The 27,522-nt window shown below is 42.7% G+C and overlaps 1 protein-coding gene across 1 annotated transcript; it reads right to left on the bottom strand.

Moving 5' to 3' along the window:
* Positions 1–25,852, bottom strand: LOC126100098 (uncharacterized). The gene is made up of 2 exons (XM_049910611.1): positions 25,736–25,852; positions 1–1,033 (listed from the first exon to the last, which is right to left on the bottom strand). The coding sequence occupies exons 1-2, from the start codon at positions 25,825–25,827 to the stop codon at positions 520–522; spliced, it is 606 nt and encodes a 201-aa protein (XP_049766568.1). The 5' UTR covers positions 25,828–25,852; the 3' UTR covers positions 1–519.
* Between the last annotated feature and the right edge of the window lie 1,670 nt (positions 25,853–27,522).

The following is a 27,522-nucleotide window of genomic DNA, read 5'->3' as shown; positions in this document are numbered from 1 at the left end:
ATATTTGTGCAGAATATATGAATATTTCTGCCACAATGAAAAAACAGTACATTACAGTTACTAAATTCAACTGCAGCTACGTACATATCGTTCAGGTGGTACAATAATGCCAACGCTAGATCCTTTGATAACTATTCATTTCCTTATAACATGCTTGCGACTGACGTTTCAAGGGCAGCACATTACACACAACCAGTTTGTTTTTCATAGGTTGTTCTTCGACAAAAGATATATACCATATCACATACATATCAGACATAATAATGGTTATATTTGATAAGAACCAAGTTCTCTATAGGTTTTCATTTACTTTAATTAAATTTGCAAGCAGTCGAAGAAAATGAGAGAGATTAGACAAGTTATGATCGGCAGCAAAAATTTACAGTACAGAGAACAATGGACACATATGTGAACTGATAGATTAACTGGTGTTTATGAAACACAGACCTAATTTACAATGCTTACGATACCAGAAGCAATGAGTAGAGTTCATATAGCATTACGGAAGCCCTCACTGAATTACGGTTGCAACGGCTGAATGTTCTCTGATCCTGAACGCATATCTATTTCAGCTAACATTACAACTCTTTGAACGATCTCTTCGCGATAAATTGTGAATGGAATCAGCTGCATACTTCCATCACTGGACAACTTCAGAATAACGACTTTATTTTGTGGAGAAATAAACAGTTTCTTGTAAATGTTTGTGGTCGCCGTCTTTTTTATATAGGTTTGATCCGAAGCCGGTGGTGGAGCAAGCAGATACAGGCGTATCCTTGGCGTAGACTCTTGCTGCCATCTGTTGGCCAGGCTGGGGAACCAGCTGGACATGAAGCCGTAGAACCAACGGATGACGTCTGGCACGTTAATCTCGATCGGGAAAAGGGACGAGCTCTCGATGAAGTCACCGAGGGAGTTGTAGAAAATTTTGTTATCGTCTGCCTCAGGTCGGAGTCTTAATTGTGTTCTGACTATGTCGACAGGTAGAAGGACTACAAGTTTTCCACTAGATCCACTGAGGTCAGAATCTCGCCTGAAAGAAGAAAGAAGGAATGTCAGTTTTGTGAAGTGCAAAGAACTAAACTAATGCAAATTTTTTTCATCATGTTAACGTTCCCAATAGCACTGTCTTATTATTTACTAATAGCCGTTCTGCACGTCAAACCGATGGCGAGTTACACTGCTGGAAATAAAAAGAAGCAACAACACAAAACAATTAGATGGAACATAAAAAGTGTAAGTTTTTTTGGGGTTTAAGAAACAGGATGCAGAAGTTCACATTAGTATGATCGATTAATACAAAGAGTGACACCACGTCGTCTACACAGGAAGTAATCGAAGTAGGCGTTCCTCAGGTTTCGATAATAAACGCATTTCTTTTCTCATTCATTTTGGTGATATACTACTTAATCTGCATCACAAGGAAGACAGCCGAAAAAGAAGCATCAACATGAGAAATACTATATAATGGTTTTGTTAAAATTACTAACTTTTTATGTAAATGACCTGACCTATTATCGATTTATTTTTGTGTTGGGAGATGAGGTGTTCGTTGTACGAGACATCGATAGGTATTTCAGAAGAGCTGGTCACCTGTTTGCCTGAAGCTGTACCCATTATTCGTGAAATCTCGTTGTTTTGAGCATGTTACACTAACATTAGGAGTGAGATGCCAGTTGTGCATTAATGAAAAGGAACGTTTTTGGCAATATCTCTAAAACAATATTCACCACACAGCAATCTGAACACGTTCTCCGAACATTCAGTAGCATAAAAATCTTCGTCGACCACTAGCAGGTAAACGGTGCATATATGACATTTTTGTCATGTAGAGAAGTGTTTCTTTATCTCCTCTAAAGTTTTATTACATCCTGTATAAATATCTTTTTTAATGTGTTTGAAGTATTTTGGTAAATTTACATATTCCATCTCATAAAGTTTATCACGAACCTGATCTGTGGAACACGTAACCAGCTAACTAACCACAAAAGCAACATGTCATCTTGTATTATTTATTTTTACTTAATGTTCCAATAACAACTTGACGTCATAGTAGCCCAGCTTGAAATGGATGCTGTAGCAGGCGTTAACACTGTGAGAACTGAAGTATATAAGAATAAAATCAATTTTATACTATGATTTAGTACATAACAGCAAAAAAGAAAAAAGAATACGGAGCACGACTTTACGTAACATTGGACTTACAGACTCCAAGTTGGCGTGGAGAGTCAACATTCTGCTATCAAAGTCTCCAATCAACATAGTACGCAATATATATGTTCCTGGGGATATGTGTTCCTGACGAATTTACCTGAACGTGATTTGCATGCCACACCACAAAGACTCTATAGTTGTCTCAAGACAATCGTGACAAACAAGTTACTAATTAGATTAAGCTTATCCATTACGGGTATTGTAGAACACATGACTGTGGAGTGGTTTAGTATAAATACAGATAACTGCAAGCAGTCAGCGGTCAGGGTAGTAATGGGAGCGATCAATCTACGAAGAAGGAACTGAAGATTTATCACCACACGTGGGTGTGCGTTGATTTGCTTCAATATGGATTTGTGGCAGTGTTGTACGTAGGGCTTCAAACTCTCATGTTTAAAGCAGTTATTATTCAAAAGATTGCTCTGAGCACTATGAGACTTAACTTCTGAGATCATCAGTCCCCTATAACTTAGAACTACTTAAACCTAACTAACCTAAGGACATCACACACATCCACGCCCGAGGCAGGATTCGAACCTGCGACCGAAGCAATCGCGCGGTTCCACACTGTAGCGCCTAGAACCGCTCGGCCACAGTTATTATTAAGCCTGCTCTCAATACGTATGGGACAAATACACTACTGGCCATTAAAATTGGTACACCACGAAGATGACGTGCTACAGACGCGAAATTTAACCGACAGGAAGAAGATGCTGAGATATGTAAAGGATTAGCTTTTCAGTGCATTCACACAAGGTTGGCGCCGGTGGCGACACCTACAACGTGCTGACATGAGGAAATTTCCAACCGATTTCTCATACACAAACAGCAGTTGACCGGCGTTGCCTGGTGAAACGTTGTTGTGATGCCTCGTGTAAGGAGAAGAAATGCGTACCATAACGTTTCCGACTTTGATAAAGGTCGCATTGTAGCCTATCGCGATTGCGGTTTATCGTCTGGCGACATTGCTGCTTGCGTTGGTAGAGATCGAATGACTGTTAGCAGAATATGGAATCGGTGGGTTCAGGAAGGTAATACGGAACGCCGTGCTGGATCCCAACTGCCTCGTATCACTAGCAGTCGAGATGACAGGCATCTTATCCGCACGGCTGTAATGGATCGTGCAGCCACGTCTCGATCCCTGAGTCAACAGATGGGGACATTTGCAAGACAACAACAATCTGCACGAACAGTTCGACAACGTTTGCAGCAGCATGGACTATCAGCTCGGAGACCATGATTGCGGTTACCCTTGACGCTGCATCACAGACAGGAGCGCCTGCGATGGTGTACTCGACGACGAACCGGGGTGCATGAATGGCAAAACGTCGTTTTTCTGTTTACAGCATCATGATAGTCGCATCCGTGTGAACGCATATTGGAAGCGTGTGTTCGTCATGGCCATACTAGCGTATCACCCGGCGTGAAGGTACGGGGTGCCATTGGTTATACGTCTCGGTCACCTCTTGTTCGCATTGATGGCACTTTGAACAGTGGACGTTACATTTCATATGTGTTACGACCCATGGCTCTATCCTCCATTCGATCCCTGCGAAACCCTACATTTCAGCAGGATAATGCATGACCGCATGTTGCGGGTCCTGTACGCGCCTTTCTGGATACAGAAAATGTTCGACTGCTGCCCTGGCCAGCACATTCTCCAGATCTCTCACCAATTGAAAACGTCTGGTCAATGGTGGCCGAGCAACTGGCTCGTCACAATACGCCAGTCACTACTCTTGATGAACTGTGGTACCGTGTTGAATCTGCATGGGCAGTTGTACCTGTACACGCCATCCAAGCTCTGTTTGACTCAATGCCCAGGCGTATCAAGACCGATATTACGCCCAGAGGTGATTGTTCTGGGTACTGATTTCTCAGGATCTATTCACCCAAATTGCTTGAAAATGTAATCACATGTCAATTCTAGTATAATATATTTGTCCAATGAATACCCGTTTATCATCTGCATTTCTTCTTGGTGTAGCAATTTTAATGGCCAGTGGTGTAGCGTACTGTCCATTGGTAGACATGGGGAAAGTGTATACACCTGTTGGACGATGCCGTAATAGGCTGGTCTCTCCAAACAATTGTACGTAAGGAAAATACCTCTCTAACAGTAATGCACAGCGGCCGAGTCAGAGGACAGGCAGATTTATGACTTGGCTGTGAGGAGAATTTTCAAGTAAACTAAGCATTACACAGAAATAATTTTAGCAGGGAACATTTTTGGCGAATGCGTATCTTTTAGCATGAGGAAGGAAAGCGTTACATGACAGTTATCAAAGCTGCTGGCAAATAATTTGGTCAGGATGGAGACAAGTGATCTATGACAGTGTTAACCGTTAAATATTTTTTATGTAAAAATCCTTCAGTAATTAGGATCGAAATATTTTAACGATAATTGATTAGTAGATATGACTGAGCTACGAACCACTCTCAGATCAGTTAATAAAATGAGTGCAGTGTCTAATGAAAAGACTGGAGACGTCCCTTTACAACTCACCATATGCCACACACCTCTACACAGTGCCTGGAAAGAAATGCATTCATGTAAGAGCCCACATGGCAATGTTCTTGCTGCCTCTGAGTAATAACTAGCACTCAGTAAATTTACTCGTAGATAATTATTAATATAACGAGTACATTAGTATTTTATTTATAATCTAAGTGACCCATGCAAAAGGTCATCTATTAAAGAATTAATTTTAACAGGGAATCTGCAAACAGATAAGTTGAGGTCTAGAATAAGATGAATTATGAGGAAACGAAAGCACTTATAAGCTCCTTTAATTACATACTTGCAGCTGGTACATCTAAATCATTTATTGGATATTTACTGAAAATCCTGCACTCAAATATAGACTGCCGACGAAGCAGATTATCCACACAGAAGACTAGGACGGGTGTCAGTGTAATTCAGCACACGTACACACCATTGGTATGTATGAATGATTAGAGATGGATTTCTCTACAACGAATAGAAAGGTCATCAGATCACATTAATGTTGTTCGTTTTTAATGTTGTTACCAGAGTTGGTAGGATATACAGGGTGGTCCACTCATCGTGACCGGGCCAAATATCTCACGAAATAAGCGTCAAACGAAAAAAACTACAAAACACGAAGCTTGTCTAGCTTGAAGGAGTAAACCAGATGGCGCTATGGTTGGCCCGCTAGATGGTGCTGCCATAGGTCAAACGGATATCAACTTCGTTTTTTTAAAAATAGGAACCCCCATTTTTATTACATATTCGAGTAGTACGCAAAGAAATATGGATGTTTTAGTTGGCCCACTTTTTTCGCTCTGTGATAGATGGCGCTGTGATAGTCACAAACGTATAAGTACGTGGTGTCACGTAACATTCCTCCAGTGCAAACGGTATTTGCTTCATGATACATTACCCGTGTTAAAATGGACCGTTTACCAATTGCGGAAAAGGTTGATTTCGTGTTGATGTATGGCTATTGTGATCAAAATACCCAACGGTCGTGTGCTATGTATGCTGCTCTGTATCCTGGACAACGTCATCCAAGTGTCCGGACCGTTCACCGGATAGTTACGTTATTTAAGGAAACAAAGTTTTCAGCCACATGTGTCAACCACGACCTGCAACAAATGATGATGCACAAGTACGTGTTTTAGCTGGCTGTCGCGGCTAATCCGCACATCAGTAGCAGACAAATTGCATGAGAATCTGGAATCTCAAAAATGTCGGTGTTGAGAATGCTGCATCAACATCGATTGCACCCGTTCCGTATTTCTATGCACCAGGAATTCCATGGCGACGACTTTGAACATGGTGTACAGTTCTGCCACTGGGCACAAGAGAAATTACGGGACGATTACAGATTTTTTGCACTCGTTCTATTTAGCGACGAAGCGTCATTCACCAACAGCGGTAACGTAAACCGGCATAATATGCACTATTGGGCAACGGAAAATCCACGATGGCTGCGACAATTGGAACATCAGCGGCCTTGGTGGGTTAATGTATGGTGCAGCATTATGGGAGAAAGGAAAATTGGCCCACATTTTATCGATGGCAATCTAAATGGTGCAACGCATGCTGATTTCCTACGTAATGTTCTACTGATGTTGCTACAAGATGTTTCACTGCATGACAGAATGGCGATGTACTTCCAACTTGATGGATGTCCGGCACATAGCTCGCGTTCGTTTGCAGCGGTATTGAATAGCATATTTCATGACAGTGGATTGGTCGTCGAAGCACCATACCATGGCCCGCACGTTCACCGTATCTGACGTCCCCAGATTTCTTTCTGTGGGGAAAGTTGAAGGATATTTGCTATCGTGATCCACCGACAACGCCTGATAACATGCGTCAGCGCATTGTGAATGCATGTGCGAACATTATGGAAGGCGAACTACTCGCTGTTGAGAGGAATGTCGTTACACGTATTGCCAAATGGAGTCAGGTTGACGGACATAATTTTGAGCATTTATTGCACTAATATGGTATTTACACGTAATAACGCTGTAACAGCATGCGTTCTCAGAAATGATAAGTTTTCAAATGTACATATATCACATTGGAACAACCGAAATAAAATGTTCAAACGTACCTCCGTTCTGTATTTTAATTTAAAGAACCTACCTGTTACCAACTGTTCGTCTAAAATTGTGAAGCATGTGTTTGTGACTATTACAGCGCCATCTATCACAAAGCGAAAAAAGTGGTCCAACTAAAACATTCATATTTCTTTACATACTACACGAATATGTGATAAAAATGGGGGTTCCTTTTTTAAAAAAACGCAATTGATATCCGTTTGACCTATGGCAGAGCCATCTAGCGGGCCAACCATAGCGCCATCTGGTTTCCCCCTTCAAGCTAGACAAGTTTCGTTGTTTGCAGTTCTTTCGATTAACGCTTATTTCGTGAGATATTTGGCCCGGTCACGATCAATGGACCACCCTGTATGGGGGTATGAACATCGTCAAATTTTGAGTGAGCACTGTGAAGCACAAGAGATGCCGCGTACATGTGTGATACAGCATTGCCATTACGGGACGATGACAGATTTTTTGCACGCGTTCTATTTAGCCAGGAAGCGTCGTTCACCAACAGCGGTAACGTAAAGCGGCATAATATGCACTATTGGTCAACGGAAAATCCATGATGGCTGCGACAAGTGGAACATCAGCGACCTTGGCGGGTTAATGTATGGTGCGGAATTATGGGAGGAAGGATAATTGGCCCCCATTTTATAGATGACAATCTAAGTGGTGCAGTGTGACATTGAAAGAGAATTCAGTGTGTTTCTCCATTTCGTCAACTGGTCGAATGGTGCACTACAGAGATTTGTGGGGCGTTTGGAGGTGACAGTGACCCGATGTTGGACTGCATGGGAACGTGAGGGCAGGCTTTCTGGTCGTCAAGGAGCCAGTGGAGCATGTCTGACCAGCACAACAGAGGATCGCCTTACTGCGCACCAGGCACGTAGTAACCTCTTCACATCAGCACCTGCCATCCAAGAACAAGAAATGGGCTCCCTGAAACACTCTGTATCCACCCTCACCTTAGGTCAGAGACTGGCAGCTGGCGGACTAGGTAATTAAATCTCTGCTAATCCATCAAGTGGGACTGCAGTTGGAGACGTCGTACTTGAATAGTGATGAAAATATCAGCGTCGTTTATTCTTTTTAAAACTCGCTACCTGTTTCAACACCACATGATGTCATCTTCAGGCCTCGGAAGTTCTAACAACCCTACCACAACAATGATCAAAAATTAATTACGATTGTAGTGTTGCTCACGCTGCTACATATTGCATTTTCGGGCAACAACAAAGTTATATTATGTGGCAGGTGTCATTAGAGCACAGTTAATAAAGTCATTTATTGAAATAATGGATAAACTAGGCACTCATATTTTCGTGTTTCCCACGCTGGTCTCGTTGTGAACTCATGGCTCAATCGTCGAAAATCTAGGTAGTGATGATTCCAAGCTGGGATGCAAAGAGGCCTAGGCGTTATTCTGCGATATTCAAAAGTTTTATAGATGTGTTTCATAAACCATTCTTGAAGATTAAAAAATGGTTCAAATGGCTCTGAGCACTATGGGACTCATTAGTCCCCTAGAACTTAGAACTAGTTAAACCTAACTAACCTAACGACATCACACACATCCATGCCCGAGGCAGGATTCGAACCTGCGACCGTAGCGGTCACGCAGTTCCAGACTGCAGCGCCTAGAACCGCACGGCCACTTCGGCCGGCGAAGATTAAAGTTAGGACAATGGTGATGTAAAAAAGTAAGCAGCACTCAGAATTTAAGTTACACTTCTTTTTATTACTTTTGTTGCAATATCACGTAACTCGTTCCAAAACATCACTTCACAATATAAAACATACTTGAAAACATCTTCCTCACTGTTAAAGTTCACATTTCATAAAGTGACTACAATTTGCGTCTTTTTAACATGACGACCAAAGCTTGACTCTCTAATAACCGCTTATGCGCCCAAAAGTCAGAGTTACAAGTACGTCAAAGATCATAGTGACAAAAGAAAGAATACACATAAGAATAATATCATTGCAATATATACATATCGATGTATCGAAGTACCTCTACATTAATGAAATCAAATCTGAATGTTGTTAACTATTTTACGGAAACACAGTAGAATATTGCTGTATCGAGAGGTTGAGGTGAGGTGCCGTAATGGTTACGTAATTCAAGTACCATTACAACGTATCCTGCCTTCCACAACGGTTCTTATGTGCAATGAAAAAAATCGTGGGAAGAAGAAGCCCAGCATGGTCAGACGACCATGTTGTGCTTGTTATTGCGACGGAAGGGACGGAATCCAGTTAATTTCAGCCCGCTGCATACGATTCTGTTTATCCTTCCAAAATGCCTTCACAAAAGAAGACGAAGTAAATATTCCAAAATTCGAATCTAGAACAGCTGCCAACATGAGTGACGTAGAAGTAAATATCCTCGGAGTAGTGAAGCAACTCAAATCACTTAATAAAAGCAAGTCTTCTGGTCCAGACTGTATACCAATAAGGTTCCTTTCGGAGTATGCTGATGCATTAGCTTCATACTTAACAACCATATACAACCGTTCGCTCGACGGAAGATCCGTAGCCAAAGACTGGAAAGTTGTACACGTCACACCAATATTCAAGAAAGGTAGTAGGAGTAATCCACTAAATTACAGGCCCATATCGTTAACGTCGATATGCAGCAGGATTTTAGAACATATATTGTTTTCAAACATTGCGAATTACCTCGAAGGAAACGGTCTACTGACACACAGTCAACATGGGAGTAGAAAACATCGTTCCTGTGAAACACAACTAGCCCTTTATTCACATGAAGTGCTCGGTGCTATTGACAAGGGATTTCAGATCGATTCCGTATTCCTGGATTTCCGGAAGGCTTTTGACACTGTACCACACAAGGGGCTCGTAGTAAAATTACGTGCTTATGGTTTATCGTCTCAGTTATGTGACTGGATTTGCGATTTCCTGTGAGAGAGATCACGGTTCGTAGTAATTGACGGAAAGTCATTGAGTAAAACAGAAGTATTTTCAGTCGTTCCCCAAGGTAGTGTTATAAGCCCTTTGCTGTTCCTTATCTGTATAAACGATTTGGGAGACAATCTGAGCAGCCGTCTTCGGTTGTTTGCAGATGGCGCAGTCGTTTATCGACTAATAAAGTCATCAGAAGATCAAAACAAATTGCTAAACGATTTAGAAAAAAATATCTGAATGGTGCGAAAAGAGACAGTTGACCCTAAATAACTAAATGTGTGAGCTCATCCACATGAGTACTAAAAGGATCTCGTTAAACTTCGGTTACGCGATAAATCAGTCTAATCTAAAAGCCGTAAATTCAGCTAAATACCTAGGTATTGCAATTACGAACAACTTAAATTGGAAAGAACACATAGAAAATGTTGTTGGGAAGGCTAACCAAAGGCTGCGTTTTATTGGGAGGACACTTAGAAAATGTCACAGACCTACTATGGAGACTGCCTACACTACGCTTGTCCGTCCTCTTTTGGATACTCCTGAGCGGTGTGGGATCCTTACCAGGTAGGAGCGACGGAGTACATCGAAAAAGTTCAAAGAAGACCTGCACGTTTTGTATTATCGCGAAATATGGGAGAGAGTGTCACAGAAATGATACGGGATTTGGGCTGGAAATCATTAAAAGAAAGGCGTCTTTCTCACGAAATTCCAATCACCAACTTTCTCCTCCGAATGCGAAAGTATTTTGTTGACACGATCACCACTATAAAATAAGGGAAATCAGAGCTCGTACGGAAAGATATAGGTGTTAATTCTTTCCGCACGCTATACGAGATTGGAATAACAGAGAATTGTGAAGGTGGTTCGATGAACCCTCAGCCAGCACTTAAATTTGATTTGCAGAGTATCCATGTGAATGTAGATGTAGATGTAGGCTGCACATGATAACGGTTGTGGATGGCAGGTTACATTTGGGCCCTGAAAATGACGCCACGTGGTGTCGAAAGTGGTAGCATGTCTTAAAAAGAATAAACGACGTTAGATTCAAATACGGCCGCTGGTTTTGTCATCGTTATTCAGGTACCAGGTAATTAAAGTCCCGAGTATAGCCTGCCACTAACACCCCAGCATAAACGACTGGGTTTGGAGTAGTGCCGCAACTGGAAACCATAGGTTGTTGATGAATGGCGTCGCATTGTGTTCAGCTGTGAACCATGGCTCTACACTTCCCCAGATTGCCATCGTCGGCGAGTACGGCGGCGACCTTGCTAGAGATCTCAATCTTCCAAAGTTTTGCGTAGAAGGGAGCCACGATGACTGGAGAAACAGTGATGGCTCTGAAATACTCACGGACATTCTGCTTCCTCATGGGTTACCTCTCATACAACATGCGTGGTCCTTTTTCAACGGGACTATGCTCATTCACACATCGCACGTATCTCTATGAACTGTAAGCATACTGTTGATGTACTCCCACGGCCAACAAGATCACTAGATCTGTTTCCGACAGAACACGTGTGTCTGAAGATATTTCGCCTGTTTCATACCTCTTGCACACCAGGTGGAATAGTTTTGTCATGGCTGGCTCTCCCACGAATATCAGCAATTCTTCCGGAAAGTTGTCTACTGTAGTGGCATTGTTTCAACTTGGGTGATTTAATGTTGTTGTTGTTGTTGTTGTTGTGGTCTTTAGTCCACAGACTGGCTTGATGCACCTATCCATGCTACTCTATCCTGTGCAAGCGTCTTCATCTCCCAGTACCTACTGCAACCTACATGCTTCTGAATCCGCTTAGTGTATTCATCTCTTGGTCTCCCCCTACGAGTTTTACCCTCCACTCTTCCCTCCAATACTAAATTGGTAATCCCTTGATGCCTCAGAACATGTCCTACCAACCGATCCCTTTTTCTAGTCAAGTTGTGCCACAAATTTCTCTTCTCCCAAATTCTATTCAATACCTCGTCAATAGTTATGTGACCTACCCATCTAATCTTCAGTTTCTTCTGTAGCACCACATTTCTTCTTGTCCAAATTATTACCGTCCATGTTTCACTTCCATACATGGGTACACTCCATACAAATACTTTGAGAAAAGACGCTTAAATCTATACTCGATGTTAACAAATTTCTCTTCTTCAGAAACACTTTCCTTGCCATTGCCAGCCCACATTTTATGTCCTCTCTGCTTCGACCATCAGCAGTTATTTGGCTCCCCAAATAGGAAAACACATTTACTACTTTAAGTGTCTCATTTCGTAATGTAATTCGCTCAGCAACACCTGATTTAATTCGACTACAATCCAATATCCTCATTTTGCTTTTATTGATGTTCATCTTACATCCTCCTTTCAAGACACTGTACATTCCGTTCAACTGCTCTACCAGGTCCTTTGCTGTCAGTGACAGAATTACAATTGCATCGGAGAACCTCAAAGTTTTTATTTCTTCTCTGTGGATTTTAGTTCCTACTCCGAATTTTTCTTTTGTTTCCTTTACTGCTTGCTCAATATACAGATTGAATAACATTGGGGATAGGCTACAACCACTGTCTCACTCCCTTCCCAACCAATGATTCCCTTTCATGCCCCTAGACTCGAATACTGCCATCTGGTTATTGTACAAATTGTATTTTCAAAAGCTTTTTCTAAGTCTACAAATGCTAAAAACGTAGGTTCGCCTTTCCTTAATCTATATTATAAGTCGTAGGGTCAGTATTGCCTCACGTGTTCCAGTATTTCAATGGAATCCAAACTGATCTTCCCCGAGGTCGGATACTACCAGTTTTTCCATTTGTCTGTAATGAATTCGTGTTAGTATTTTGCAGCCGTGACATATTAAACTAATAGCTCGGTAATTTTCACATCTGTCTACACCTGCTTTCTTTGGGATTGGAATTATTATATTCTTCTTGAAGTCGGAGGGTATTTCGCCTGTCTCATACATCTAGTTCACCAGACGGCAGAGTTTTGTCAGGACTGGCTCTCCCAAGGCCGTCAGTAACTCTAATGGAATGTTGTCTACTTTCGGAGCCTCGTTTCGAGTTAGGTCTTTTAGTGCTCTGTCAAATTCTTCACGCAGTATCATATCTCCCATTTCATCATCGTCTACATCCTCTTCCATTTCCATTATATTGTCCTCAAGTGCATCGCTCTTGTGTAGACACTCTATATACTCCTTCCACCTTTCTGCTTGCCCTTCTTTGCTTAGAACTGGGTTTCCATCTGAGTTCTTCATATTCACACAAGTCGTTCTCTTTTCCCTAAAGATCTCTTTAATTTTCCTTAAGGCAGTATCTAACTTACCCCTAGTGAGACATGCCCCTACATCCTTACATTTGTCCTCTAGCCATCCCTGCTTAGCCATTTTGCACTTCCTGTCGATCTCATTTTTGTGACATTTGTATTCCTTTTTGCATGCTTTATTTACTGCATGTTTATATTTTCTTCTTTCATCAATTAAATTTAATATATCTTTTGTTAGCCAAGGAATTCTAATAGCCCTCGTCTTTTTACCTACTTGATCCTCTGCTGCCTTCACTATTTCATCCCTGAAAGCTACCCATTCTTCTTCTAACGTATTTCTTTTCCCCATTCCTGTCAATCGTTCCCTGTTGCTTTCCTGAAACTCTCTACAATTCTACGCTCCAGTCCATAAAACGCCAGTTTTCTTTCTCCTGATAACTACATCCTTTTGAGTAGTCACCGCCCGGAGATCCAAATGGGGGACTATTTTACCTCCGGAATATTTTACCCAAGACGACGCCATCATCATTTAGCCATACAGTAAAGCTGCATGCCCTCGGGAAAAACTACGGTTGTAGTTTCCCCTTACATTCAGCCGTTCGCAGTACCAGCACAGCAAGGCCATTTATTTAGTGTTATAGGGCCAGATCAGTCAATCATCCATACTGTTGCCCCTGCAACTACTGGAAAGCTGCTGCCCCTCTTCAGGAACCACATGTTTTCTGGCCTCTCAGCAGATACCCCTCCATTGTGGTTGCACCCACGGTACGGCTATATGTATCGCTGAGGCACGCAAGCCTCCCCACCAACGGCAAGGTCCGTGGTTCATGGGGGTGGGGATTTAATATCTTGTCAAATTTTTCTCGTATTACCATACCTCCCATGTCATCTTCATCTTCGTCCTATTTCCTTTCAGTAATATTGTCTTCAAGTTTATTCCCCTTGTGTGGCCCCTCTGTATACTCCTTCCACCTTTCAGCTTTCCCTTCTTCGCTTTGTACTGGTTTTTCATCTGAATCCTCAATATTCACACAACTGTTTCTCTTTTCTCCAATGGGCTCTTTAATTTTCATACACATGGTATCTAACTTTCCCCTAGTTATATATGCTGCTATACCGATATATTTTTCCCTCTGGCTGCTTGGCCATTTTGCACTTCCTGGCAGTCTCCTTTTTTAGACGTTTGTATTCCCTTTCGCCTGCTTCATTTGGTGCATTTTTATACTTCTCCCTTCATCAGTTACATTCGTTATCTCCTGTGATATCCAAGGATTTCTACTTGGGCTCGTTTCTTTTTCCTGTGTGATCCTCTGCTACATTCACTTTTTCGTCTCTCAAAGCAACCTATTCGTCTTCCAGGGTATTCCTTTTCTTTCTTTGCATACTGTTCGCTCTGAAACTTCCAAAAACCTCTGGTTCTTGCATCTCATCTAGGTTCCATCTCCGTGATTCACGACCATTTCGCACTTTCTTGAGTTTTAATCTACAGTTCATAACCAATAAATAGTGGTCTGAGTACACATCTGCCCCTGGAGATGTCTTAAAGTTTAAAATCTGTTTCCAATGTCTCTGTCCTACCATTCTATAATCAGTCTGAAACTTTCTAGGGCTCCAAGTGGCTTCCATGTATACAACGTATCTTCATGAGTCTTAAACCAACTGTTAGCGATGATTAAATTATGTTCTGTGCAAAATTCTACCAGACGGTTTCCTCTTTCATTCCTTTCCCACAGTCCATCTTTTTCTATCATTTTTGCTTCTCTTCTTTCTCCTAATACCGAATTCCTCCATCAAAATAACATTCGTCGCTTTTAATTATGAGAATAATGTCTGAATGGGGACTCCATCATGATTTGCATGCACCACAACCAAGACACTGGTACTAATAAGGAAAAGAGGGTCAGCATTGGTCATTGAAGTAGAAATATTCATGACTGTTGCAAATCGATTTCAGCCACTGCGTCACCATCATCAGTGCTAGTATTAAAGCCCTGTGGGCGTATAAATGCAAGCAGTAAAACTGCAATATCTACAGATATTAATGAACAGTACTTGTCAGACAGAACGCAAAAATTCAACTGAGAATTGAATGTGTACCTTCGGTCTGACACGTGCTGTTCATTGATATGTGCATATACTGCAATTTTACTGCTTGTATTTGTAAGTTCACAGTGTTTTATAAAGATGACTGCGCAGTGGCTGAAATCGATTTACAACAGTAATAAAGATTTCTACTTCAATGACTGGTGCTGACACTCCTCACACATTTGTTCAGAAAGCCTCAAAACTCTCTGATCTCATCACATATTTTTTCAATCTCTTCACAATCTACGGAGCTAGATGGCATACAAACTTGTACTACTGTGGTGGGTGTTTGCTTCGTGTCTGTCTTGGTTGCGATAATTCGTTTACTACGCTGTTCATAGTAACAGCTTACCTGCATTCCTATTTTCTTATTCATTGTTAGACGTACTGCTGCATTAACGCTATTTGAATTTGTATTAGTAGCCCTGTACTCATCTCACCAGAAGTCCTCTTCATCCTGTCACCGAATTTCACTAACTCCTACTGTCTCTAACTTCAACCTATTCATTTCTTTTTTTAAGTTTTCTAACCTACCTGCTTTTTAAAGGATATAACATTGTGTGCTCCGACCCGTAGATCGTCAGATTTTTTGTAAGTCTAGCATCAAAATTGCCTTTACTGAAACGTGTTTTCGAAAATCTTTCATCACCTATTTCGTCTTCTTAGGATGAAATTTCGTAAAGTCTCTCCATATTTTGTATACGGGGTGTCCCATTTATCTTACCCACCCAAAACAACTTTTTTTCTCATACGTTAAAAGAAAAATTGTTTCAACCAATGTTTTTCAACATCATTGTGTAGTTTTATTTACTCCCACAGATGTAGGAGATACAGGGTAGAGGTTAAATTCTGTAAATAGATCCATATACACTTTATTCAAGAATCAAAGTACGTTTGAACATTTTAAATATTAACAGTAAACAATGAATGCATCAATACTGCATTGTACAGTAATTGGCTCTTATTATCGTACAGTGCCGTATTAAGGTACTTACTTTGTAGTAACTTTTACTGTGATATTACCACTACATTAAAAACAGAACGTTTACATCACATGCTCAAAATCGTGGCCATTGGTGTTCATACATAGGTTCAGTCTGTGGATGAAAGGCGTCCTACATCGTGCTACTACTTCCTCTGTGATCACGGGAGAAGCATCAAAAATGCTTGCCGCGTGTCCTCTGTTGTTGTTGCAACATTTTGGTAGACAGTATCTTTGTCTAGTCCCCAAGGAAAAAAATCCAGCATTGTAAGGTCCGGTTATCGGGCAGGCCAACTAACTGGGCCACCACGTCCAATCCACCCCTAGGGTACTTACGGTCCAGAATTCGTCGTCCTTATTAGGCGTCATACGCAGGGCGTTTATCATGTTGATACCACGTGACTCTCCTCTGCCTCAGAGGCACGGCGTCCAAGAGAACAGGAAGAGTGTGGCTTAAAAATCGGGCATATTGTCTACCATTTTGGTTGCTGTTTACAAAGAAAGGTCCGATAATGGTACCTCCAATCACTCCGCTCCAAACAATAACGTTCCATGGACCAATAGTGCATTTTCTCATACCGACAATTTCTTTGTTAGGGAATGACGTCTCGTCGGTAAAAAGAACATCTCAGAAGAAATTACGGTTAGTCAGAAGTTGTTGCTGTGCCCACTGATAAAATTGAACCCTATTGTTCAAGTCATTTCCATGAAGTTCTTGATGTAAATGAACATGATAAGTATGGAAATTATGACGTTGCAGACTGCGATGTGCGGTTGTTTTCGGGACTCCAACTTCTTGTTGAATTCCTTGTGTGTTGGCTTGAGGATTCATGACTACGGTAGCGAGCACAACGACCTGAACAGCTTGGTCGATGATTTCTAGGTCTTGCATTTTAACACAGTAGTTGTGTTGAACAGAATTTCGCCCGCCTACAACAAATTACAGCACAGGTACGCACACTGGACTCGCATTCGGGAGGACTACGGTTCAAACCAGCTTCCTGCTATCCTGATTTAAGTTCCCTGCTTTCTCTAAATCGCTTCAGCCAAATGCCGGGATGGTTCCTTCGAAACGGCACGGCCGACTTCCTTCCCCACCCTTCCCTAATCCAACAAGACAGATGACCTACCTGTTTGTTCCCCCCCCCCCCTCACCACCCCTCTCCCATCGCTCCGAATCAACCAACCAACGAACCAACCAACAGTAGTACGCACAGTAGAGTACAAGATAGACATAATAACATAGTGATCATTATGTTCTCAAAGAGTACTGAACATAAACAGACAAGTTACTAAATTATTTCCTGTCAACGTACTTTCTCCATAGATCAGCAGGATTTCTACCTTATCGTTATGCGTGTACATCACACACATTTGCACAACAAAAACTGTATTCAAATGGTGCATTGCCGCCATGCAGTTACTAAGCTACTCTGATGCACGACTACACTGGTATGCAGTGCACTGTACGCTAAAGCAACAACAGATGGGGTGCGCACGGGGAGGGGGGGGGGGGGAGGGAACCTGTGTTTACACGAGTTGGAAATCATAAACAAAACCCACACCTCTACTACAGCACTACATTGGGTATGTAATGTGTACAATCAAAGCTCGGTTTCTACATCTACATTTATACTCCGCAAGCCACCCAATGGTATGTGGCGGAGGGCACTTTACGTACCACTATTATTACTTCCCTTTCCTGTTCCAGTCACGTTTGGTCCACGGGAAGAACGACTGCCGGAAAGCCTCCGTGCGCGCTCGAATCTCTCTAATTTTACATTCGTGATCTCCTCGGGAGGTATAAGTAGGAGGAAGCAATATATTCGATACCTCATCCAGAAACGCACCCTCTCGAAACCTGTACAGCAAGCTACACCGCGATTCAGAGCGCCTCTCTTGCAGAGTCTGCCACTTGAGTTTGCTAAACATTTCCGTAACGCTATCACGTTTACCAAATAACCCTGTGACGAAACTCGCCGCCCTTTTTAGGATCTTCTCTATCTCCTCTGTCAACCCGACATGATACGGATCCCAAACTGATGAGCAATACTCAAGTATAGGTCGAACGAGTGTTTTGTAAGCCACCTCCTTTGTTGACGGACTACATTTTCTAAGGACTCTCCCAATGAATCTCAACCTGGTACCCGTCTTACCAACAATTAATTTTGTATGATCATTCCACTTCAAATCGTTCCGTACGTATACTCCCAAATATTTTACAGAAGTAACTGCTAATAGTGTTTGTTCCGCTATCATATAATCGTACAATAATGGATCCTTCTTTCTATGTGTTAGCAATACATTACATTTGTCTATGTTAATGGTCAGTTGCCACTCCCTGCACCAAGTGCCTATCCGATGTAGATCTTCCTGCATTACGCTGCAATTTTCTAATACTGCAACTTCTCTGTATACTACAGCATCATCCGCGAAAAGCCGCATGGAACTTCCGACACTATCTACTAGATCATTTATATGTACTGTGAAAAACAATGGTCCCACAACACTCCCCTGTGGCACGCCAGAGGTTACTTTAACGTCTGTACACGTTTCTCCATTAAGAACAACATGCTGTGTTCTGTTTGCTAAAAACTCTTCAATCCAGCCACACAGCTGGTCTGATATTCCGTAGGCTCTTACTTTGCTTATCAGGTGACAGTGCGGAATTGTATCGGTCGCCTTCCGGAAGTCAAGGAAAATGGCATCTACCTGGGAGCCTGTATCTAATCGTTTCTGGGTCTCATGAACAAATAAGGCGAGTTGGGTCTCACACAATCGCTGTTTCCGGAATCCATGTTGATTCCTACAGAGTAGATTCTGGGATTCCAGAAATGACATGATATGCGAGCAAAAAACATGTTTTAAAATTCTACAACAGATCGATGTCAGAGTTATGGCCTATACTTTTGCGCATCTGCTCTACGATCCTTCTTGAAAACTGGAACTACCTGTGCTCTTTTCCAATCATTTGGAACCTTCCGTTCCTCTAGAGACTTGCGGTACACGGCTGTTAGAAAGGTGGTGTGGTGGGGGGGTGGGGGGGTGGGGGGGGGGCAAGTTCTTTCGCGTACTCTGTGTAGAATCGAATTGGTATCCCGTCAGGGCCAGTGGACTTTTCTCTGTTGAGTGATTTCAGTTGCTTTTCTATTCCTTGGACACTTATTTCGATGTCAGCCATTTTTTCGTTCGTGCGAGGATTTAGAGAAGGAACTGGAGTGCGGTCTTCCTCTGTGAAACATCTTTGGAAAAAATGTATACTCTTTATCGTTTGCACATTTACGTTTTATTGACAAAAATGGTACAGTGTGATAGGTTTTTGAATAGCTCTTGGAGAGGTTAAGTGTATGTTTGAATAAAATGTACATGGTTCCATTTAAAAAAAATTAATATCTACCCTGTGTCTCCTACATCTGTGGGGATACATAAAACGGATACCCTCAGTAAGAACTATCCACTGACGTTAAAAAATAATGGTTGAAACAATTTTTCATTTAACGCAGCAAAAAAAAGTTATTTTAGGTTTGCAGGATAAATGGGACACCCCGTATACAGATATCTTTCTTTCATAAAAGACATAGGAGACATTTTCATTATGAATGCTGTTGGACAATTTGTGAACTTCGGCATAAGGTCTGAAAAGGCCTACTCATGACCTGTAGCGTCTATGTTGGACTACTATTTCTGCACTACTTTTTCATACATCATGACTTTCAATGTCTCAGACTTTTACTACAGATATTGACTGCAGTAGAGAATTTTCTTTTGTCCACTCATGTAACCATGTGGCTTTCTTCATTCATAATGATGCGAGATGGTCTTATGTCACTTAATCCCATTTTCCTGCGCGGTTTTTCTGAAAGCACACCTGCTATATTCCGTAATTTCTTTCAGCCAATCGAGTAAGTAGTGACGCAGTTCCTGGTATGCAGACTGGCGCGGCAGTGCGATAATTTACGGCCTAAGCATTTGTTTAGTAATTTTTCAACTGATGTCTCTCGCAGATGGCTGACACATTTGCTCCGCACGAATCGAATCTACAGGTCAAGATTCATTACATGTTTGATCTTTGGTTAGGCAGCGTTTGTACGTAATATTCCGTTTCACTTGTGTCATTAGCTAAACGTTGCAAATCAGATTGCGTTATCCAGGGCTCCATTGTTGAAAATTTGGCATAAAATTCAGGGTGAAATGTGTTCACAGTTTATTCAAACTTGCACTTTAAATCTTACAAGACATGGCGGGATTCACTGTCTTCTCATGGGAAGGAGGGCACGGCTGACCCGTGCGTTGTCGCCCTGAAGACGAACCAAGTGCCGAAACGTTGACTGCCGGGCTGGACAGTTGGTTGAAGGATCTTGGCCCGATACTGCGCAGTCAGTGTTAAGTGGTGGACATGTGACCATAACGTGCAACACATTCTGCAAAATGTTCTGAAGAAGAGAAAAGTGTGTGCAAAGCTTGTCCCTCACACCTTGTATCCCGAAGAGAAACGACGCGTAGAAGGTTTCTACGACTTGAGTAAGAACAGTTCTTTTCTGGAACGAAAATCGCTGATGACGAGACTTGGTGTTTGAACCTACCGCAGAATCTACGAAGTACAGAAATTCAAATGACGAATCATCTCTTTGACATAAACGACATTCAAGGCAATATGACGGGAGACTTGAACAACATCGAAAAGAAGATCTCTTCTGACAGTTTCAAACGGTTGTATCAACGTGGTGTGTGTTGTACCCAAGTATGGGGGAGACTATGAAGGACCCTTGATGCATGAAACTCTTAATCATACGTGTTCTGTTTATTTTATTTTTATTGATCCAGTTCTAGAAGCTTTTTGCACTGACGGGATGCGGAAGAATTGGACTGGCACAAATGAAGGAAGCTTTCTGTAATACCAGAACTCCACTGGAACAAAATACAGATATGGACGTAACGAAGTTCCTAAAAGTGTACATTCCTTGGGAACACATCATTGTATGGAAGTGAATTTTTAACCACTCTGAGAATCTGAGCCAGGAAGCCTTTGAAACGAAGTGCTATAGACAAATGTTAGAAAGTATGTAGGGGTATGAGGATCGGAATGAAGACGTTCTGAAAACAATAAATGAGGGAAGTTTTATGGCAGACTCTCAGTAGAAGAAGGGACAGCTATGGGCATCCATGAATACTAAATATGGAGCTAGATAGAGAAGCAGAGGGTAAACATACGGACGCAGAAAAGACAAGACAATACTAAATATTTTACAGAAGTTGTTCGGTGCACTTGTGACATCGAGAGGAATTGGCATAATAGGAACAGCCGGCGGGCAGCATCCACTCACATGGAAAAGTAATCTCAACAACAAGAAATGCAATTTTTGTGACATATGCCACGAGGTACATAAACTTAAACGTGACGTACTGGATGCTGTCGTTAAAGTCGTGAATAAGATGCAGTGAGTACTGTTTCGTTGAGGTCACAGTTTTGTGACTGGCGATAAAAATGAGGCAGGTCAAAAGAAAAGGGGGAGAGTGAGGGGCATCCGGCCGGCCTGGATGTAGTTTTTAGGCAATTATCCGCATCCGACTAGGTGAATATCGAGCTGGTACACACGTGCCGCTTTAGTTACACGAATCGAAAACTTTTCGAAAACGGTTCAGACTTTTAAGCTAGATGCAGACAGATTTGTTACATAAGTCCCGTCCAAGGAGAGGGGGGGGGGGGGGGGGGAGAGAGGCGAAGCTACGGGAAACAGGAAGAGCATCAGCCACCTCCTACCAGTGATGTTGCCAAAACCAGACTATCACTCCGACCCCTTAAAGATACGGGAAACGACCGGGAAAATGAAGATTTGAACTGTTGTTTTGTTTGTAACAGTCTTACTCACATTGGAAATGAAACAATAAGACAGGATCCATGTTGTTGCAATGTGATTTTGTACTCTGCATTTCCTTTTTGTGAATTGCGCCATACAAGAAATGAATTAAGAAAATAAAGAGGTAGCGTAGCTACAAGAATTAAAAAAATGGGAGGATGTTGTCAGAGGGGCAGGGGGGGGGAGAGGGTACTTCGTAGTTTGCCCTAAGTGTGTTATCCTAGTTTCGATGCTGATCTTCGTAAATTGATTCGACGATGTATACCGGGTGGACCATTGACCGTGACCGGGCCAAATATCTCACGAAATAAACGTCAAACGAGAAAACTACAAAGAACGAAACTTGTCTAGCTTGAAGGGGGAAACCAGATGGCGCTATGGTTGGCCCGCTACATGGCGCTGCCATAGGTCACATGGATATCAACTGCGCTTTTTTAAATAGGTACCACCATTTTTATTACATATTCGTGTAGTACGTAAAGAAATATGAATGTTTTAATAGGACCACGTTTTTCGCTTTGTGACAGATAGCGCTGTAATAGTCACAAACATATGGCTCACAATTTTAGACGAACAGTTCGTAACAGGTAGGTTTTTTAAATTAAAATTCAGAACGTAGGTACGTTTGAACATTTTATTTTGGTTGTTCCAACGTGATACATGTACCTTTGTGACCTTATCATTTCTGAGAACGCATGGTGTTACAGCGTGATTACCTGTAAATACCACATTACTGCAATAAATGCTCAAAATGATGTCCGTCAACCTGACTGCATTTGGCAATACGTGTAACGACATTCCTCTCAACAGCGAGTAGTTCGTCTTCCGCAATGTTCGCACATGCATTGACAATGCGATGACGCATGTTGTCAGGCGTTGTCGGTGGATCACGATAGCAAATATCCTTCAACTTTCCCCACAGAAAGAAATCTGGCGACGTGAGATCCGGTGAATGTGCGGGCCATGCTATGGTGCTTCGACGATCAATCCACCTGTCATGAAACATGCCATTCAATACCGCTTCATCCGCACGCGAGCTATGTGCCGGACATCCATCATGTTGGAAGTACATCGCCATTCTGTCATGCAGTGAAAGATCTAGTAGTAACATCGGTAGAACATTACGTAGGAAATCAGCATATATTGCACCATTTAGCCTGCCATCGATAAAATGGGGGCCAATTATCCTTCCTCCCATAATGCCGCACCATGCATTAACCCGCCAAGGTCGCTGATGTTCCACTTGTCGCAGCCACCGTGGATTTTCCTTTGCTCAGTAGTGAATATTATGCCGGTATACGTTACCGCTGTTGGTGAATGATGTTTCGTCGCTAAATTGAACGCGTGCAAAAAATCTGTCATCGTCCCGTAATTTCTCTTGTGCCCAGTGGCAGAACTGTACACGACGTTCAAAGGCGTCGCCTTGCAATTCCTGGTGCATAAAAATATGGTACAGGTGCAATCGATGCTGATGTAGCATTCTCAACACCGACGTTTCTGAGATTCCCGATTCTCGCGCAATTTGTCTGTTACTGATGTGCGGATTAGCCGCGACTGCAGGTAAAACACCTACTTGGGCATCATCATTTGTTGCAGGTCGTGACTGACGTTTCACATGTGGCTGAACACTTCCTGTTTCCTTAAATAACGTAACTATCCGGCGAACGCTCCGGAGACTTGGATGATGTCGTCCAGGGTACCGAGCAGCATACATAGCACACGCCCGTTGGGCATTTTGATCACAATAGCCAAACATCAGCACGATATCGTCGTTTTCCGCAATTATTAAACGGTCCATTCTAACACGGGTAATGTATCACGAAGCAAATGCCGTCCGCACTGGCGGAATTTTACATGAGACCACGTACTTATACGTTTGTGACTTTTACAGCGCCACCTGTCAAAAAGCGAAAAAAATGGTCCAACTAAAACACACATATTTCTTTACGTACTACCTGAATATGTAATAAAAACGGTGGTTTCTATTTAAAAAAACGCAGTTGATATCCGTTTGACCTATGGCAGCGCCATCTAGCGGGCCAACCATAGCGCCATCTCGTTGCCCCCTTCAAGCTAGACGAGTTTCTGTGGTATCGATAGCTATGATGCGACGGCTTAGGTGCCAGTTAGTTGGCACTACGACACCGACACCGATGACAGCGCCCTCTAGCCGGCGCTGGAGAGCTCTACGGGCATCGCTACAGATTCTGCCAATTTCATGAGGTGCAGGCAGCCAGGAAACTTCGCTTCAGCTTTGCTATACATACGACGGGTCTAAGACTTCGCATCTGGACAAAGTTATGCATTCTTTCTTGCACCAGTAAACCATTTTTACTTACTGCAGTACCGACGTATTTCTCCTGCTCCTGCTCCCAAAAATGGCTCTGAGCACTATGGGACTTAACATCTTAGGTCATCAGTCCCCTAGAACTTAGAACGACTTAAACCTAACTAACCTAAGGACATCACACACATCCATGCCCGAGGCAGGATTCGAACCTGCGACCGTAGCAGTCCCGCGGTTCCAGACTGCAGCGCCTAGAACCGCACGGCCACCGCGGCCGGCTCCTGCTCCTACCCACGCGCCGCCTTCCAGGCGGGATACAAAAGTTTCATTCTTTATAATTTTTTTCGTTTGATGCTTATTTTGTGAGATACGAGGGCTATCCACAAAGTACATTACGTTTTGGAATTAAAAATAAATAAAGTATTGGAAACATTTTTTTATTATATAGAGATGAAAGCCACACTTAAATACTACTTTTCTACATAGTTGCCATTTAAATTAAGGCACTTATCGCAGCGATGGACGAGCTTGGTAATCCCTTCGTCGTAAAATTCGACCGCCTGCGCCTTCAACCACGTGGTTAGCTCTTCTTGAAGATGTGCGTCGTCATCAAAACGCTGCGTAGCCAACCACTTCCTCATTGCTGGGAATAAGTGGAAGTCGCTCGGTGCCAGGTCGGGACTGTACGGCGGATGAGGAAACAACTCCCACTTAAAAGATTCGAGAACTCCACGAGTGGCATTTGCCGTGTGGGCCCGGGCATTGTCGTGAATCAGCAAGATCTTTGAGCCCAACTTTCCACTGCGCTTGTTTTGTATTGCTCTTCTGAGGTTGTGCAGAGTTTGGCAATACCTTTGAGAGTTTATTGTAGTGCCTCTTTCCAGGAAATCCACAAAAATCACACCTTTTCTGTCCCAAAAGACAGTCATTACGTGGTTGGAGGCGCAGGCGGCCGAATTTTACGACGAAGGAATTTCCAAGCTCGTCCATCGCTACGATAAGTGCCTTAATTTAAATGGCAACTATGTAGAAAAGTAGTATTTAAGTGTGGCTTTCATCTATATATAATAAAAAAATTTCCAATACTTTATTTTTAATTCCAAAACGTAATGTACTTTGTAGATAGCCCTCGTATTTGGCCCGGTTACTATCAATTAACCACCCTGTACACGTGTTGAAACAGTTCAAATGGCTCTGAGCACTATGGGACTTAACACCTTAGGTCATCAGTCCCCTAGAACTTAGAACCACTTAAACCTAACCTAAGGACATCACACATATCCATGCCCGAGGTAGGATTCGAACCTGCGACCGTAGCGGTCGCGCAGTTCCAGACTGTAGCGCCTAGAACCGCTCGGTCACTCCGGCCGGCTGTATACGTGTCACAGATGTAAATAAAAGTAGACGAGGAGTGTTCTAACGGCAGCCGTGAGATGCATTGTTGCAACTTGCATTCCGCAACCGAGACCTTAGCAACCTCGAACCGAGCAACACGTCTTGGTGTTTGGCACCGCGACCTTGACAGCTAGTGCCTCTGGCGGTGGGCGGAGGAGTACTGACCTGGCGGCTTCAGCCGGCACCGGAGCCGCGGAGACTGCGGCGCATGCGCTGAAGAGCGCCACTGCGACCGCGACGGCGACTGCAGGCGTCATTCGTGACCGACGGCGACCGCTTCTGGCCGCGGACTGCGCGGAAAACAATGTGCGCGCACGTGGCCGCCGGCTGTCACACATGCGGACGCACCGTTAGCAGGCGGGCCGGCCGCTGGAGCCCGTCCAGGAACCAGCCGCACAGCTGCTGCGCCTTACTGCCGTCGTAAGAGCCGACGTGTTAGCGTGCTGTTTGCTTACGAGGCTTACGGCTGCTGCGGTACGCAAATAGCGCCGAGACATGTTTCACGTTCCGAAGCCATGTTTATACTCGCTGCGATGCGCGGTACGTCAAGGTCCACGAGTTGCAATTAATGAATTAGCATAATAAGAGAAGCCGATGGATAGCATTCATCCAACGAAAAATGCGATTTTTGTGACACATACCGTGAGGTATGACACGAATTCTTTGCAGACGAATGGAAAAATTAGTAGAAGCCGACCTCGGGGAAGATCAGTTTGGATTCCCTAGAAATACTGGAACACGTGAGGCAATACTGACCTTACGACTTATCTTAGAAGAAAGATTAAGGAAAGGCAAACCTACGTTTCTAGCAATTGTAGACTTAGAGAAAGCTTTTGACAATGTTGACTGGAATACTCTCTTTCAAATTCTAAAGGTGGCAGGGGTAAAATACAGGGAGCGAAAGGCTATTTACAATTTGTACAGAAACCAGATGGCAGTTATAAGAGTCGAGGGGCATGAAAAGGAAGCAGTGGTTGGGAAGGGAGTGAGACAGGGTTGTAGCCTATTCCCGATGTTATTCAATCTGTATATTGAGCAAGCAGTAAAGGAAACAAAAGAAAAATTTGGAGTAGGTATTAAAATCCATGGAGAAGAAATAAAAACTTTGAGATTCGCCGATGACATTGTAATTCTGTCAGAGACAGCAAAGGACTTGGAAGAGCAGTTGAACGGAATGGATGGTGTCTTGAACGGAGTATATAAGATGAACATCAACAAAAGCAAAACCAGGATAATGGAATGTAGTCGAATTAAGTCGGGTGATGTTGAGGGTATTAGATTAGGAAATGAAACACTTAAAGTAGTAAAGGCGTTTTGCTATTTGGGGAGCAAAATAACTGATGATGGTCGAAGTAGAGAGGATATTAAATGTAGACTGGCAATGGCAAGGAAAGCGTTTCTGAAGAGGAGAAATTTGTTAACATCGAGTATAGATTTAAGTGTCAGGAAGTCATTTCTGAAAGTATTTGTATGGAGTGTAGCCATGTATGGAAGTGAAACATGGACGGTAAATAGTTTGGACAAGAAGAGAATAGAAGCTTTTGAAATGTGGTGCTACAGAAGAATGCTGAAGATTAGATGGGTAGATCACATAACTAATGAGGAAGTATTGAATAGGATTGGTGTGAAGAGAAGTTTGTGGCACAACTTGACCAGAAGAAGGGATCGGTTTGTAGGACATGTTCTGAGGCATCAAGGGATCACCAATTTAGTATTGGAGGGCAGCGTGGAGGGTAAAAATCGTAGGGGGAGACCAAGAGATGAATACACTAAGCAGATTCAGAAGGATGTAGGTTGCAGTAAGTACTGGGAGATGAAGAAGCTTGCACAGGATAGAGTAGCATGGAGAGCTGCATCAAACCAGTCTCAGGACTGAAGACCACAACAACAACAACCGTGAGGTACGTTGGTTGGGGTTGTTTGGGGGAAGAGACCAAACAGCGAGGTCATCG

The sequence above is a fragment of the Schistocerca cancellata genome, chromosome 9, assembly GCF_023864275.1.
Source record: "Schistocerca cancellata isolate TAMUIC-IGC-003103 chromosome 9, iqSchCanc2.1, whole genome shotgun sequence".
Lineage (NCBI taxonomy): Eukaryota > Metazoa > Arthropoda > Insecta > Orthoptera > Acrididae > Schistocerca > Schistocerca cancellata.
Note: the sequence above shows the minus strand (reverse complement) of the source record. Positions and strands in the feature narration are given on the sequence as shown.

Coding starts and splice junctions, on each gene's coding strand:
- LOC126100098 (XM_049910611.1), bottom strand. CDS start 25,827: ATGACGCCTGCAGTCGCCGTCGCGGTCGCAGTGGCGCTCTTCAGCGCA. Junction 1,034..25,735: donor GTGCCGGCTGAAGCCGCCAG/GTCAGTACTCCT, acceptor TTCTTCTTTCAG/GCGAGATTCTGACCTCAGTG.